This window comes from Corvus brachyrhynchos, unplaced genomic scaffold, assembly GCF_000691975.1.
Source record: "Corvus brachyrhynchos isolate BGI_N302 unplaced genomic scaffold, ASM69197v1 scaffold716, whole genome shotgun sequence".
NCBI classification, from domain to species: domain Eukaryota; kingdom Metazoa; phylum Chordata; class Aves; order Passeriformes; family Corvidae; genus Corvus; species Corvus brachyrhynchos.
Genome location: NW_008238433.1, coordinates 253325 through 268356, shown reverse-complemented (window position 1 = coordinate 268356; position 15032 = coordinate 253325). Strand labels below are relative to the sequence as shown.

At 42.1% G+C, this 15032-nt stretch overlaps 1 protein-coding gene across 1 annotated transcript in view; it reads right to left on the bottom strand.

The window, feature by feature from the left end:
• The window catches only part of MAMDC2 (MAM domain containing 2), a 32578-nt gene extending 24110 nt beyond the window's left edge, over positions 1 to 8468 (bottom strand). Inside the window, exons 1-4 of the mRNA XM_008635374.2 lie at positions 8405 to 8468; positions 4007 to 4272; positions 3220 to 3304; positions 2126 to 2263 (exon numbers count right to left, since the gene is read on the bottom strand). Of these exons, the coding sequence (XP_008633596.1) occupies positions 2126 to 2263; positions 3220 to 3304; positions 4007 to 4272; positions 8405 to 8468 (553 nt within the window). The remainder of the gene's footprint in view (positions 1 to 2125; positions 2264 to 3219; positions 3305 to 4006; positions 4273 to 8404) is intronic.
• Positions 8469 to 15032: the final 6564 nt, after the last annotated feature.

The following is a 15032-nucleotide window of genomic DNA, read 5'->3' as shown; positions in this document are numbered from 1 at the left end:
ATTATTATCATAAATAATATTATTATCATAAATAATATATTTATTATTATCATAGATAATAATAACAATTATTATTATCATAAATTATTACTATTATCATAAATAATATATTTATTTCTATTTGAAACGTAATAAACTCTAAATTTTGGGAGCCATTCATAAATGGAAAAATGTGTAACAACTGTGTAAATTGCCTCCCTCCCAACAGCTCTGTATAGTATTTAGTCTTTCTCAAGTGCAACTTATACTGAAGCAACCCAAGTAAATTAACAAAGCCATGTGTTTCCTCATGTTTTATACAGCAGCTCATATAATATATCAAATTATTAACAAATAGCTTTTAATCAGTACATTTCTGCTCAGTCTATCTAGGATTTGGTTTATAAATGACTTATTTTTACTGCATAGACTTGAGTTTTTATGTAAAATCCTTGAAGAAGATTTTTGGGAGATGTTAATGAGCAGAAAACTGCATTACACATGAGGAGAGTACCTTCCTATCATGAATATGAGCCAATATGACCTGCAGGATTTTCAAATTTTCTAATACTTTAATTTTGGGAGTGTTATCTGAATTTAAACAGGACTCATCCATGTTCACAAACATGCTGTGCATCTGTAGTTTTTCTTCTTCTGCACTCCCCGAAAGACAGCATCAAGCAGTGTATGATGAACAAAAAAATGGTTCTTCTCAGGTAGAAAGCCTGGAGGAGACTGAAGCGTCAGACTGGTGGGGTACTTCAGCATGAACACTGCAAACTGTGCCATTAGGTTTGTGTGGGCATCACTATGTTAATTAGCACACAGAGGACTCAGACCTTTAGATGTCACTTCTTGCTTCACTCCGGTGGAAGGAGGGGAAAGAACTTGCTTGGCTGGGGGTCTCCTCCAGGTTGTGCACTTCAGCACCAGACTGGTGACTTCAGCGATACTTGCCTGCGAGGTTCTCAGCTTCACTTCTGTTCTGCAGTTTTAGCACATCTCATAGCTTAGCTACAATCTCCCTGGATGATGCAACTCCACAGCCCAATTCTTGCAAAAAGAAGGCTCTTCCGTGGCTTTAGGCTTCTTGAGGTACTCTCAGTAAATGGTCAGCAGTGAGGGCTTGGTGTGAAATAGAAATGCTGTGGCTACAAGAAAACACATCCCTCCCAGCTGGGAGCATTTCCTGTCACAGTACTTATTTAATAGGTTGATCTGCTGTCGGCTGTTGAAGTTGTGGCGAGTTAAACTTTCACCAAAATTTTACCAGCATTTCAGTGCCAGGGGGTGACGCGGGGGTGGAGTGACACTCTGTACTCAACTCACACAATTGTGAAATAAATAAAAAGGCACAGCGGCATGAGTTAAGGAAAGAGGATCAACCCTGCTTTTCATAATGTGATTCCTTGCACTGCCACAAGCATCATTATGTCCAAGACACACAGTGGGCACCAGCAGCCAGGTGTATTGACCATCACCTGCTGTGGGACCTTGTGCAAAGGTGAAGTTATCCCCCAACCCTTCTTCATGGCTGTGTAAAAAACTCTTCCCTCAGCAAGGTGTCCAGGACAAGCATTTCATACAAGGCAAGTGCTGAAATTCCAGTAATTCCTTCCAGCATTATGCCGCTGAGGGGCTGTATTAACAGCACCACATTTGACTGAAAGAAACAAAACTTCTAAACTGTACAGTTTAACCCAAGATTCTCCAAGCGTGTTTTAATACCTTGGTTTTCCTACTCAATTTTCTCAACAGCCACTGGAAAGAAAACCCCTGCCAGATGTACAGAGCAGCAGTACAAGAATCTGAAACTCATTGTGGCCCATACTTTTCGAATATGCAGAAAGTTGAATTTTCCACCTCTCCCATCCAAAATTTTACCCTTACCTCTGAGTACTTTTGAATCCTAGCAAAGCGTGTAGCAGCCTTATTACAAAGCTTACAGGCAATTTTGTGTGAACTTCTGCAAAATCCCATAACCTCATTCTAATCTCTTTTTTTCCCCATAAATCACTCTTACCATCCCCACCCCAACCCAACAATGGAAAGAACTCGCATAATAATAACTCGCAGTATGAGAGTCATACATGAATCACAGATTCAGATTTTTCCACTATATTTCTGCTCTACATTTGTTGCTTACCCAGTGCACTGTTAAGTGTGTGGTCTTTGGGCAGGATAGACTGAGAATTCCGAATGTTCCCTCCACCAACAAACCAGTTGACGTTAGGATTCCAGCGGTTCACATAGCCACAAAGATGATTTTCTTCAAAGTCACATTCTGCAATTGCAGACACCACCAGCTGAGTGCACACATTTTCATTACAGAAATAGGAAGAGCAAATTACTAAGCACTGGCCTTGCTTCACATATGGCAGAGCAGATAATGCCTGTATTTATAAAACTGGACGCAGCATTTAAGAGCTTATAATAAATAGAAGCAAACCTATCCACAATTTTTGATAAAATTTTCGTTTCCATCTTCTTTGGGCCAATCTGTCTTTTCATCATTTGCCAGCATAGGACTGCTGTAATTTAGAACCAAATAAAGCCAACTTAAATATATCACCTCCTAGTAGTAAATAGTCAAAGCAGAACTTTCACTTGTAAATCAGGGATGGCCAGAAGCAAAGCAGGATTAGTATTTCATAACAGTAACGCAACTGCTTTGTTTCCTTCACAGAGCCAAAGAATTGTGACAACTTGGCTGGACTCCACCAGAGCTCTCCAGAAATGTGAAGATCCTCAAGCCTCCTAGACACTGGAATTTTTGAACTTCATTAGCAGTTTTTAGCAAATGTCATGAAGAAACAGCACTAAGTGTAAATACATATCAGCAGAGTTTTGAGTCTGCAGTCTCTGGATGCCACTGTAAGGAAGCCATAAGCAGGCAGAGAGCAGAAATAATGTTGCAGCTGTTATGTCTAGTATTTGAAGAAGTGCAAAGTTTCTTTAAAATATAACACTTGTTCCTGCTTGAACAATAAATAGATTTGGAATTAATTATTGTATGTAATATGTCTATATATATCACAGAGATAGGTGAAAAAACCCCACTTACTAGTTTGTGCAATCTTAGCTTAAAAATTATCTATATTGAATATGGCAGTGTACTTTTCAATCAGGAAAAAGCCATTGTCTTTTTTTTAAACCCAGACCTTCGATCCACTTTTAAAACTGCCAACAAGGTATTTTTTTCTGTGCAGAGAGTATGAGGATTGATCAGAGAGTACGTACCAATACAATATCCAGAAGTTATTTTGATTTCAAAAACTGCTATACTGGTGGATTTATCTTGTCCCATTTCACCTTCCAGTACAAGCTGCACAATATAAACCAAACTGTCAATTTTAGAGTTTCATTAGTACCTTGAATATTTAAACAGGATAAACAGGGGAACAAATTAAATATATCTTGGGAAACCATCATCCTTAGAGTCAGATGTGCTTTTGCTGAAAGAGCTTGGCAGAATGTATTAAAGATGGAGTCAGTGCTCTTCCTCAAGCACAGAAGACACACTGAAGGACAATAAGAAAAGGCAAAAAATTCCCACACTTCATTTAAGAGTATGGAATTCCATATTGCTCAGCTGTGGTTATGCAAGATGTTATTGTGAGTGACACAACATGATGGTTTCTGGGTAGAAATACTCTTTCGTCAGCATTTGACTCCTTCCAGAAAGGCACAGAGGGCAGGAATAAGTGAGCCCAGCCGCAGACCCGGGGCTTGTGAGTTCCCATATCTGCCACGTGGCACCAGCAGCTCCGCAGGGATACCAGGAGGTGAGGCATCCTTGCTGCAGGGCTCAGCTGGCTGTGTGCCCCTGTGAGCTACTCCACAGCTGCTGCTCAGAGCACTGCCTGGTGCCAGCTCTGCTCATGGGTGCTAGGGACAGAAGGCTCAGCTGACTCCTGCTGCCAGCCTTAGAAGGACTCGAAATAAGTTTGCATACATTAAAAAAGCAGTTTGTACAGCCCAACGTATGCACCAGAAAGCCTGTCGCATCTTCTAAAATTGGGCTTACCTTATATTTCTTTGTGCTGTTCATTAAATCTAAGCTAGCTATGAGCCAGCTATCCGATGGCTCCTTGGCCGACCACAGCAAACGATCAAAACTTTCTCCTTCCTGCCGCAGGTACAGGTTGAGCCTGGCAGGATCAGGTGAGGTGTCTGAAGTTGTGGCTATCTGATAAATCAGTCTGACACAGCTCCATTCCTCGGAGTACAGATCAGGGCTGGACAGCACTGCTTTCTCACCCTCATAAGACGTATCCACAGAAATGTAATGTCCTGGGAAGGGACACGCATCAGAATAGTAAATGGCAGGCTTTGCTTTTGCATCTCTGGAAAAAATACTTATTTAGGAAGGAATGGTAGTTCTAGGACTAGGTCAGGAGACTGAGACCACCACTCATCTGGTAAGTCATTTAACCTTTCGATATCCTACTGTACTCATACAAATGTGTCTCCCACCATTTTCAAACACAATTTTTAAATTATTGGAAATTTTAAGACAAGATATTTTGTCAGTGCAAAGCAGATTATTAAGTAGTACCCTCTGGAACTGATAGCTGTAGATAGACAACTTGATTGACAAGATAATTTGCACACTAGAAATGTTTTGCAGGAATATTTAGTTGGTTTATAGATCAAAACTTTTTATTTTCATTTAATTTTAAAAACAATACATAAAATGGAACATTGCAGCTAAAAACTTCCAAAGCATTTCTGGTTTCAAAGAATAAAACTAGAAAGACACTCTTAAGTAGTAAAATAAACGTTCAAATCTGCTGACTCAAAAAAATTGCAAAATGTAAAGCAACATTTAAACATATCACCAGTCCAAGATTATTTTAGAATTACTCTCTGGAGCAGGGTCTAAAACAGCCTTCTGTATGAGAATGAAAGGGCGCAATGACAAGCTAGAAGTGCATGAGGAGGCAAAAAAAGTGTGAAAGAAACATCATATAGAAATATGAGGCAACAGTAAACAAATTTCAGTGAAACATAGGTCCTGGAGGCTCTACTAAGACATCAAAACCAAGATCAGGAGAGTTAAATGGAATACAGGAGTCACAGAAACCTGAAAAGCAATGCCAGAAACAAGTGATACAAAAAATGAAAATTTTAAAATAAGTTTTAAAAATCCAAACCACCACAAAACAAAACAATAAGACAAGTTAGGACTGATGTCTGAAACATTATCCCATAGACAATCAGGAAAATGATCCTTCTAACCTAGTGTCAATGTATATTAGACAAGTCTCACTTCTGATACTAATTCACATCACCCGAGCTGGAAGCATAAGTGCTGTCAGGGCCTGTGTCAAATTAGCCCTTTACCCAGCAGCACATCACACTTAGCCTTTTCAGAATCTCCAGAGCATATACTTCTTCCTTAATCTCATCTCACTTGACCACAGAGCTTGTCAGTTTCCATGCATAGGTAAATACTTGGATAACTCAGAAACTTCAGCAGTCACACTGATGTTAATACAGTGCTTGCCTTTGAGGCACACCCTCCCCTCCCAAATCCTGCCCGAACCCTCCCATTCTTTGTGTCCCACCAAGACACTCTGGGGTTCCTTCCTAGAAGCTCTCTTGTTGCCTTTTCAAAAGCATTCTCTCCAATGAAAGAAAATCATCTTCATGGATAGTCACTACCCCCTCAAGGCAAAGAGCAGGTATAGATCCGCTTCATGAGGTTCCCAAAGTCCTCTCCCACCGACCCTCAGGAAGATGCCAGGAACAGACAGTCACTCTGACAACACCTGATTCTTTGGGAAGTGCATGTTACAGCATCCCCCTGCATCTGCTCCATCTCTCAGCTGCAGACACAGTGCACAGCAACCCTTTTGTACCCGACATTTTGTTTAACTGATGTAAGATAAATGATTGCTAGGAGATAGCTGCAGCCCTAAGCAGTGTAAGGGGCTGTGCAAATAAAGAAAAGCTGCATTTTCTTTCCCTTTTTAGGGAATGGAATTTCTTTTGCCTCTTATCATAATTTCTCTTTATATCTACTGTCTGGTTTTAGTCTACTGGGGAAAGATACAAAATCACTGGTTAAGTACAAGTAACTTGTTACTGCAGCGGTATTTGAAAGAAAAATAAACACAGGAATAAATATTTTAAAATAGGCACCTAATGTGCATGCCAAATACTTAATCTGCCACTACATAAAATGGGAGTCCATAGCATCCACTTGCATGCATACGTCCAGTTAGTTCACACAAGTTAGCACACACGGCATTTATTTATTGGCATATGCCTGCCCCTAGTATGCATGTTTTTTCACAGGAAGATAGAGGGAAATGACCAAGGCTCCATCAGAAGTCAAATGCTTCTTGCACATTTGGTTTTAATTGATGTAATTGACAATATCCAATTCAGATGAAGAATCTATGTTTTTAGGCTAGTCTGAACTTGGATCATTTTACTTACAAAGAAACCTACAATTCAGAATCCATACCTGGCAATTTCAGTTTAGATTTCAGCCCTATTTTTGTCTGCACTGCAAGAGAAACCCCACAGAAAACAGATCCTTCTTGTAATAGTAATCTTCCGGTTTTTTTGGGGTTTTTTTTTTTTTCAGAAATAAATTAGCACTGACATAGAAAAATACATTCACATGAAGACCTCAAATTACCAGCTAGGAAGCTTAAATGGCTGCCAGGTTTTAAAACTTAATTATAAGTAGACTAAGGTTTAAAAGAAAAAAAATAGTGGTTTAAAAGAAAAAAAATAGTGGTTTAAAAGAAAACCTCTTATAATTTCCAACTGGGATGATTATGTCACTGTAAATTTGACTCTGCTCTCTGTGTGTTGTGCACTTGCTCCCACTTTGTCTGATTCACCACAGGTATGAGAGCAAAGATCATGAACTCCGTTTTTAACTGGGGGTGGGGTTGGTTGCTTTTTCTAAAAAGATTAGTTGTATATATTCATTACCTCTCCAGAAACAGAGTGCTCTCACTCCCAAACTAATAATTTTAGCTTCTTTTGAAAGTTTAAATGTGTAGTTGGCTGCACCAAAATCAATGAGAGCACTGATAGAGCGCTTTATGTGTAAGTTTAAATGCTTTGCTAATCAGGATCAGGGAGCGTGGCACTTGGCAGTACCAAGCACAGAAAATGCCAACGTTAAACTTCTTCCAAATGAATGGCAGCATTGACTAAATGGCCTTTACCCTAAACTGTACTTCAGTAACAGCAGTGATGTGCCATTGATGCAGAAAGGGAGGTCTCACAATGCAGACCTCAAGGGCTGACACAGAGCAATTGTGAGAGCAAAGCAAGGCAAAGCGGGGGTTCCTTGGAGTAAAGAAGCAGACAACTTTCCACACTTGTTTGTGGGAGTAATTTTCCAGTCTGTGGAGAATTTCATGAATGCACAGTGGTATAGCCTCTCAAAAATGTAACATGCAGCTTCATTTTGCAGCATGCCACAATCCTCCTGCAAATGCCCATGACAGCTAATTTATAGCAATCATTCAGGAGTTACCAACAGAGTACTCTTCAAAATCACAGGAAGGCAGATGAGAGTAGTCAGAAAACTCTAGGAAAAGCCTGATGACACAGAAACACAAGCATACAATTTCCAGCAATTACTTGCTCAGAGGGTAGATGCAGCCCTAAGCAGTGTAACGGGCTGTGCAAATACAGGAAAGCTGAACTTTCTTTTTCATTTTCTGACTGACATGACTTTTTGAGTATCATGGAGAGTGGCTTGGCAACTACATAGTCAATTCTACCAAGACTCTGGAATGCATCTCATCAGGTCGCATAGACTTACGTACTTTCAGGTTCCTCAGGTGGTCACAAACCTGATTCTCTCTGAGGGACTTTGCTCCCCCAGTCACATTTTACACTCCATCTACTCGAAAGGTGTGAGAAGAGAGGTTGCCAGTGAGGGTTGAGGCAAAAAATTTTTGAGCACCTCAGCCTTCTCCTCATCCTAGTTACCAGTTTGCCAGCCTTGCTTATCAAGGGGGTAAATGCTTTCTTTGACCTTCATTTTCCGGCTGACACACCTATAGAAGTTCTTCATGCTGTTGTCTGTGACCTTTGTGAAGTTAAGCTCCAGCTTTGCCTTTGCCTTCCTCACCCCATTCCTACACAACTGGGCTGTGACCCTGTAATCTTACCTGGATACCTGTCCTTGCTTCCACTGACTGTGGATTTCTTTCTTGCCCTTTAGTTTGACCAGCAGGTCCTGACTAACCCATGCCAGTCTCCTGCGTTCCTTGCCTGAACTTTTCCTCCTGGGGATTGCTAGTTCTTGTTCTCTAAAGCATCCTTAAAGATCTGCCACACATCTTTTGCTCCCTTGTCCCTCAGAGCAGTTTCCCAGAAGGTCCTATTGACTACATCCTTGATCACCTGGAAGTTTGCTTTCCTGAAATTCATGATTCTGACTTACTCTTTGCCTGATCCGTATCCCTCAGGACTGCAAACTCCACCAGTGCATGATCACTGCAGCCCATGCTGCCTCCAATCTTGATGGCCCCAATTAGCTTGTATTGGCAACCCACAGGTCCAGTATCACATCCCCTCTGGTAGGGCTGTCTATAACCTTAAGAAGTTATCCGCCATGCACTACAGAGGTCTCCTGGACTGCCCACAGCTCACCGTGTTACTTGCCCAGCAGGTGTCAGCGTGGTTGAAGGCCCCCAGCAGGACAAGAGCCTGTAAGCACAATGCCTCCTGCAGCTGGAGCAAGAAGGCTTTGTCAACAGGCTCCCCTCGGCTGAGCAGCCTGTAGTATGTGTCAGCCATGAGGTTCTCTTTGTTGTCTCAGTGTCTGATTCTTACCCACAGGCTTTCAATCTGTTCATGCCTATTCTTCAGAAACAGAACTTCACACTCAATCCCCCTCCTGATAGAGAGGGCAACCCCCTTTCTTTTCTTGAACACCATCCATAGGTGCAATCCAGTCATGGGATTTGTCCCACCCAGTTTCAGTAATGTAACGAGATCATAACTTCACAGCAGCACAGTGACTTCCCATTCCTCCTGTTTGTTGCCCACACTGTTACTCTGGTGCAAAGGCACCTCAGCTGAGCTGTCAGCTCATGTTGCCTTCTTGGAAGAACATCCTTTCATTTCAGTGAGATATTTCACTGGTATTTCTTGGCTTCTGTTACCTCAGGAGCCCCTGGCTTGTCTCCATAAGACGTCAAATGTGCTCAGTGTGGCCAGTACATCTCAGGTCCACTGCCTGAGGGCCCTCACCTGCACCCTGTCCCTCTAACCTTGGTATGTCATCCCACAGCTTCTCAAGGGCAAGCCTGACATTGTCACCTTCCCTGGCACATCTATTTTAAAGCTCCATCAATGAGCCCTGCTAGCTCCTGAGCAAAGACAAGCTTCTGCAGAGATGACAAAAGCCAGGGATTTCTAACTACCTTTGTCTGCTAACAGCCAGCAGATGCCTGGTGAAGGCAAACACCTACAGCCAGGACAAGAGATGGGAGAAAGGAGACTCAGATTATTTCCCTCACCTGTCTCTCACTACTCAGGATAGTAAGTAATGCACTTTTTACATTTCTATGATGACTTTTTACCTACCATGTAACTCGACTGTCTTCTGCTTGACAGCTGAATCAAACTTTACAGGACTAAGCATGTGTTCATTTTATATTCCTCCATGTCCAAACAAAACATTGAGCCCGGGGGGAATGAGGACACTGTGTTTCAAACCTATCCCACCTCAGTGCAACTATGCACTGCAGCAGCAAGACTGACAAAATGAGATCATTTAAATCCTTCTGTATCAATGTCTGTCATCTTGCTGCTCTAATAAGCAGTTCTGTACAGAGCCTCTCTCAATTACAGTTGGTGATGCATTAATTCCATGAGTCATTCACCCAAGTTTTCCAAAAATATATATAAAAATTACTTTAATGTACTTACTAGATGGGCATCAATAGATCAGTCAGCAGTGGTTATATCAATGGCTTAGGAAAAAGTGCTTCTGAGATCAGAAATAGTGCTTTTTCCAAAAAAGAGCACAGAAACTACACTGATTGCTTTCTCTGTAAATAGCACAAATAAGACAAAAAGCCAGATGCTGGCTAATAAACTAAACAAATTGCATTGAGAAAAATGGGAAAAAAACCCCAAACAACTACTGAGATAAATAAAATTACTAGTTCACTTTTCAATTATGTATTTCCTCTGTAAAAATTTGGAAGGGTAACCACAGACATGTTCTGGCTCTTTGTAGGGTTTATGTCTGACACAGCTGTTCACTTAGTTCAGCCACAGTACAGCTTTACAAGAAAAACTGAATATAAGCAGCAAACTCCAAGAGAAGCCATAATAAGGAAATTCGAAGCAGGAAAAGTTAAGAATTTACATTTGATTAGGTACTCATTTATACAGAAAAACTACAAGAAATATCTAACATTTGTGAGTCCTGTTTTGATTTTCTATTTCCCACATAGAAACAGGAAAGAATATTACCAAGGTTTGCTAGGACAAAAGTTGATCTATTGATGCCTTCTGTGGAATCTCAGAATCTTGATTTTGGGTCTTGGCTTTAGTTTTGGGATTTCTTTTTATATTTTATTGCCAAAAAAGAGGGGAAAAAACAGTAGCAAAGCAGTACCTTTCTAAGACCTATTAAGTCTTCTTACATCTCCAGAAAAAGTTAAAAATATTAACAATAGAGTCAGAGGGACAAAATTTTGCAAATTAAGTTTGCACATAGAGGCCCCATGCCCTTCTCCCTGGCTGGATCGTGTAGGTAAGAAAACACAGCAAGAGTATTGTGGATAACCCAAGATGTTATTTTATTCCACATCTATCTGCCCAGAACTGTTACTGTCTCTCCAAGACCCAGCAGTGCAGTGGGAAATGGCATCACAGGGCCAGTGGGTACCGGGTTTTTTTAAAGCCAGGGTCACCCAAGCAGAACTCTCTTTCCTCCGAGCTCTGGCTCAAGGCAGAGGCTCCCCTTCATGGTTTTTTTTTTTCTCTCTCTTATCTTCAGAGGAGGTTGTTTCAGGCAGGTTTCTGGACTCAACAGTAGCAACCCGAGAAGCTGCATTTCCCAATAAAAACCTGTTTCAGAGTGAATTTTGCAATGTGGGGCTAGAGCCATTGGGGCTGGGGGGTGCTGTTTGCAGTGCACCGGGGGATCGTTTCTTCCCCCAACACACCCACGGCTCAGGAGCAGCAGCACCAACACTGGTGGAGTTCAGGATGAGGAAGCAAGACAACAGCACCAACACCCAATGAACTGGAGGCTGACAGCGTGGGGCCGGGGTGTCCCGGCAACACCAGCAATTCTGCCACCAGAACTGCTTCATAAGCTCCTGCCTTCCTGTTGGTTTTGGTTTGGTTTGCTGTTCTTTTTTTTTATCCAGAAAGAAGGTTGCACCAAGTGGGATTTGTCTGCCATCTTCCTCGTGTCTCCCAGACCATGCGGTCGCCTGAGGAGGGCACCATCTTGGGGGGGTCACTCCCCCATTTTGAGTTTCCCCTTGTTCCCCGGGAGGCAATGAGATTTCAACACCTTTGTAACTAGTGACTATTACTGTTATTTTTTGCCTGTTGCTATTTTGTTTTGCTAATAAACTGTTATTTTCTTCACTTACATCTACTTGTATTTATTTCTCCATATTGGCGGAAAGGGGTTGATTAAAACTATGATGGAAGGTAACTTATTTCAGAGTGTCCACTTATTAAATTGTCTTAAAACAAGACAAACAGTGATCTGCTTTTGCCAGAGCTGGTGTTTAATCCCTTCTCCTTGGCTCCTGGGAGACCTGCAGGAGCGGTATCTCTCCCCTGGATGGATGGATGCACTCAAAACACACAGAGGGCTGAGTGGAAAAACCTGGTCCACATTAATGAATGCAGAGACTCAGTCCCAAAACATTCAGGGTGGTGCCATGATTAAAGCTACTTGATGCTGCAGGGTATAACTGGTGTTTCCATTCCCATCAAGCCACAGATTTTTTTATTTCTGGTAAGCTGTTAAATTCACACCAGACAACCTACGTGAATACCCTGGGACTAATCAGTGTTGTCATCACCAAAAAAATGTTCTGTTCTTTAAGCCTCCTTCTCTCCTCCACGGTTTCTTAAAAGTAGCTCTGTGGAAATAGCTGAGGGATGGAAAAGCAGGAGGTGGGTGGTTTGTGTTTGTTGTCTGCAGTGACTGACATGCATTGCTATTGTCAAGGTTTTTCCTTCTCTTGTGTGTCTACAGGGGCAGCAGCAGTTTCAAGCCTAAAGCTCTCACCTCTTTGCAAAAAAAGCTTGTGGTCCCACCTGGCCACTGCTGGCTGCCCTTCCAGGTAGGGAGGGAACCTGAATACCCCACCAGATCTACCCCTGTGCTAGTCATCTTCTTCAGGGAGTCCAGAGGGTTTCCAGGTAACTTTCACAAAGCTGAGTAGTATTTATTAAAAACAAAAGATTTTTTTTTTAGAAAAGCACAGCCTGGGGTGATGAACACACAGGCAGTTCACCCAGGTAGTCACCCACCTTCCTGTGGCCAAATGGACAAACCTGACAACAGGAGTTCCTCCAACAGCCTTCTCTCCAGTTCACCTTACTTTATGAACTGGGTCTCTCTACAGGGACTGAGATTAATTATTTGACCTTTTTCTGGCCACATTCACCAGACCAGGCCAGAGAACTCCTGTTTGCCAGCCCTCGGGCATAAATCTTCCAAGGCTCCTTTCCCAAAGGATGGCTTTATGAATCAACTACCAGCTCCACTGCCTGCCCTGGCCTTTGCTCCCCCAGGAAGTTCAGAAATACAGCTGTTAGCAAGCCTGTCAAAACTAATACAATTAGCCCCAAAACACTCTGTGGCTGCGGCATCTGCTTGCAGCTACTACCACTCTGGGAAGTCTTGCAGTGTCCATCCATCAGCTTGCCTCTGAAGGCCTGGCAAGGGTCCAGCCTGAGCTGCCGTTTTCTCCTTCTGATTTAGAGGAGTTGCTCCAGTATACTGAGGATGCTTCCTCTCCTTGATCTCCTTCAAGTCCCAAGGACCTTACATCATGCACCAGATCTCCTGTTCGTTCCGAGCACAAGCATGTGGGTTTTTTTCCTTTCACAATAACCTCAACCATTTTTATACACTTTCAAATTTTGTTTCTGTTGTTCCAACCAACCCATCAGTCCCAGTAATCTGCTGTTCACACCACTGAGTTCTCATTTGCATGCTGTTCATTACATAATTTTCACAATTTTTCATGAGCTGACACAAAGGCTGCCAAGTTTTTGTTCGGTATCTCTGATTTTCCTTGAAACAGCTCTTTCCAAAAGACATCTCCATGACTTCTGTTAGCTGTATACTTTAAAAGAACATAGGTAGTATTTGGAGACACAAGATTCTCTGCTGTGAATTTCTGAACGGAAAATTTTTCTCTTTATTCTTTGGCATCCTAAATCAGTTTCCATTGCCTCCAGTGAACAGGAAATATTAAAGATAAAAAGCAGATACAGTAGAAATCACCAGGCATCTATTTGTTCATAGTTCCCATCTCTTTCATAACTAGCTCTATCTCTTTGCTAAATCGTGTTTCCACCAGGATCAAGCACACAGGGGAATGCACTGTGACAGCTCTTCCAGCACAGCTGCTTGTCCTAGTGGAGTGCCTTCCTTCAGCAGAAAAATATAAAATTTCACTCCTACAGTATTCCTTTTCATTATGTTGTCTATTCACTTTGCTCATCACTCCTCTTATTTGCTTACACAGGTGCATGTGGTGTGATGTGCTGGAGTATGCCTGTAACATATCATGAGCTCTGCTTTGTATTATGTGCACATAATGTGCTCTGTGATATAAGCACTCTCAGCCTGGTCAAGGCAAACCTGCCCACTGTAGTTCACACAGTTTTCGTGGCACATCTTTGAAGAAAAATCTATCAAACTGTAGGCCAGCACCCCGCAGGAACCCAACATAAGGAATCTGGTGAGCCAGACCATGAAACAAGGGACTTCCTGTTGTGATTTAAAAGGGGGAAATTTATGGGGCCACACTTCTCCTTGGATCAGAGTGACAAGAACAGCCACAGGGAGTAAGAGTTTAAGAAAGAGAAGAAAGAGATACTCCAACTCAATCAACCCTGCTTTGGTTTCTGGATGTCTGGATTTCCATTATCTGGAAGATCAGGCTTTTTTACATCAGAAGTAAAGATTTCTTGGTTGAGTAATGTCCTTGGTGTATTCCAAACAGGTTAAACTAAAAGCCCGTGGTGCTCACCATCTAAGCCAAGCTCTGCAGCAAACCTGGACTTAGGGAAGCAGGAAGACTCTGGTCACAGGAAGCAGTGGCCCTGGGAGGTAGAGGGCAAGCAAGTTTTGGAGATGGCACAAGTAGGGAACAAAAATCTGCCCATCATGACTTGGCTTTGGTGAATGAGAGAGTAGGGTCACAGCATGCATGGGGAGTCCTGGACAAGGTTTTCTCTTGGGGAAATAAAAAAGCCTCAGCCAATGGCCTTCTGGAGTGCAACTGCAAACCATGCGGATGCACCAAATGGAAGATTATAAAAGCTAAACTTTTCTACTGCCTGGATCTGCTCTCAGCATCTGCCAAATCACTCAGCCTACTGCATTACCCTGAAAAACAGCTCATCTGCCTGAAACTTGTCTGTCTCTCCCCGCTACATCAGATCAATTAAAATGTAACCTTTGTCCACAAGCGTTATCTCTCCAAGGGAAACTGTAAGCTTGGGTTGTAGAAATTACATTTATTCTAATACTCAGCTGGGCCAGAAGTCCTACACAGATGAAAAAAAATACTTGAAATACATATTGGTTTCACTGGCATCAGAAGTTGAACTCCCATGAGTTCAGTTTGCTGCTTGACATAAGCTTAGTGGTTTCATATTCTTTTTTATACCAGAATCATTGGTATAACTGGCAGGCTCATGGTGGGCTGATCAATGATCTCACATCATAAAATGCAGACAGAACTGCAGACAGGTGAGGTACATATTTGTATACATGAGCTGAAACAGCTGGCTACAGAAAGAGCTTACAGGTGAGCTAATCGGATCCTGATGGGTGCTGGCAGTAA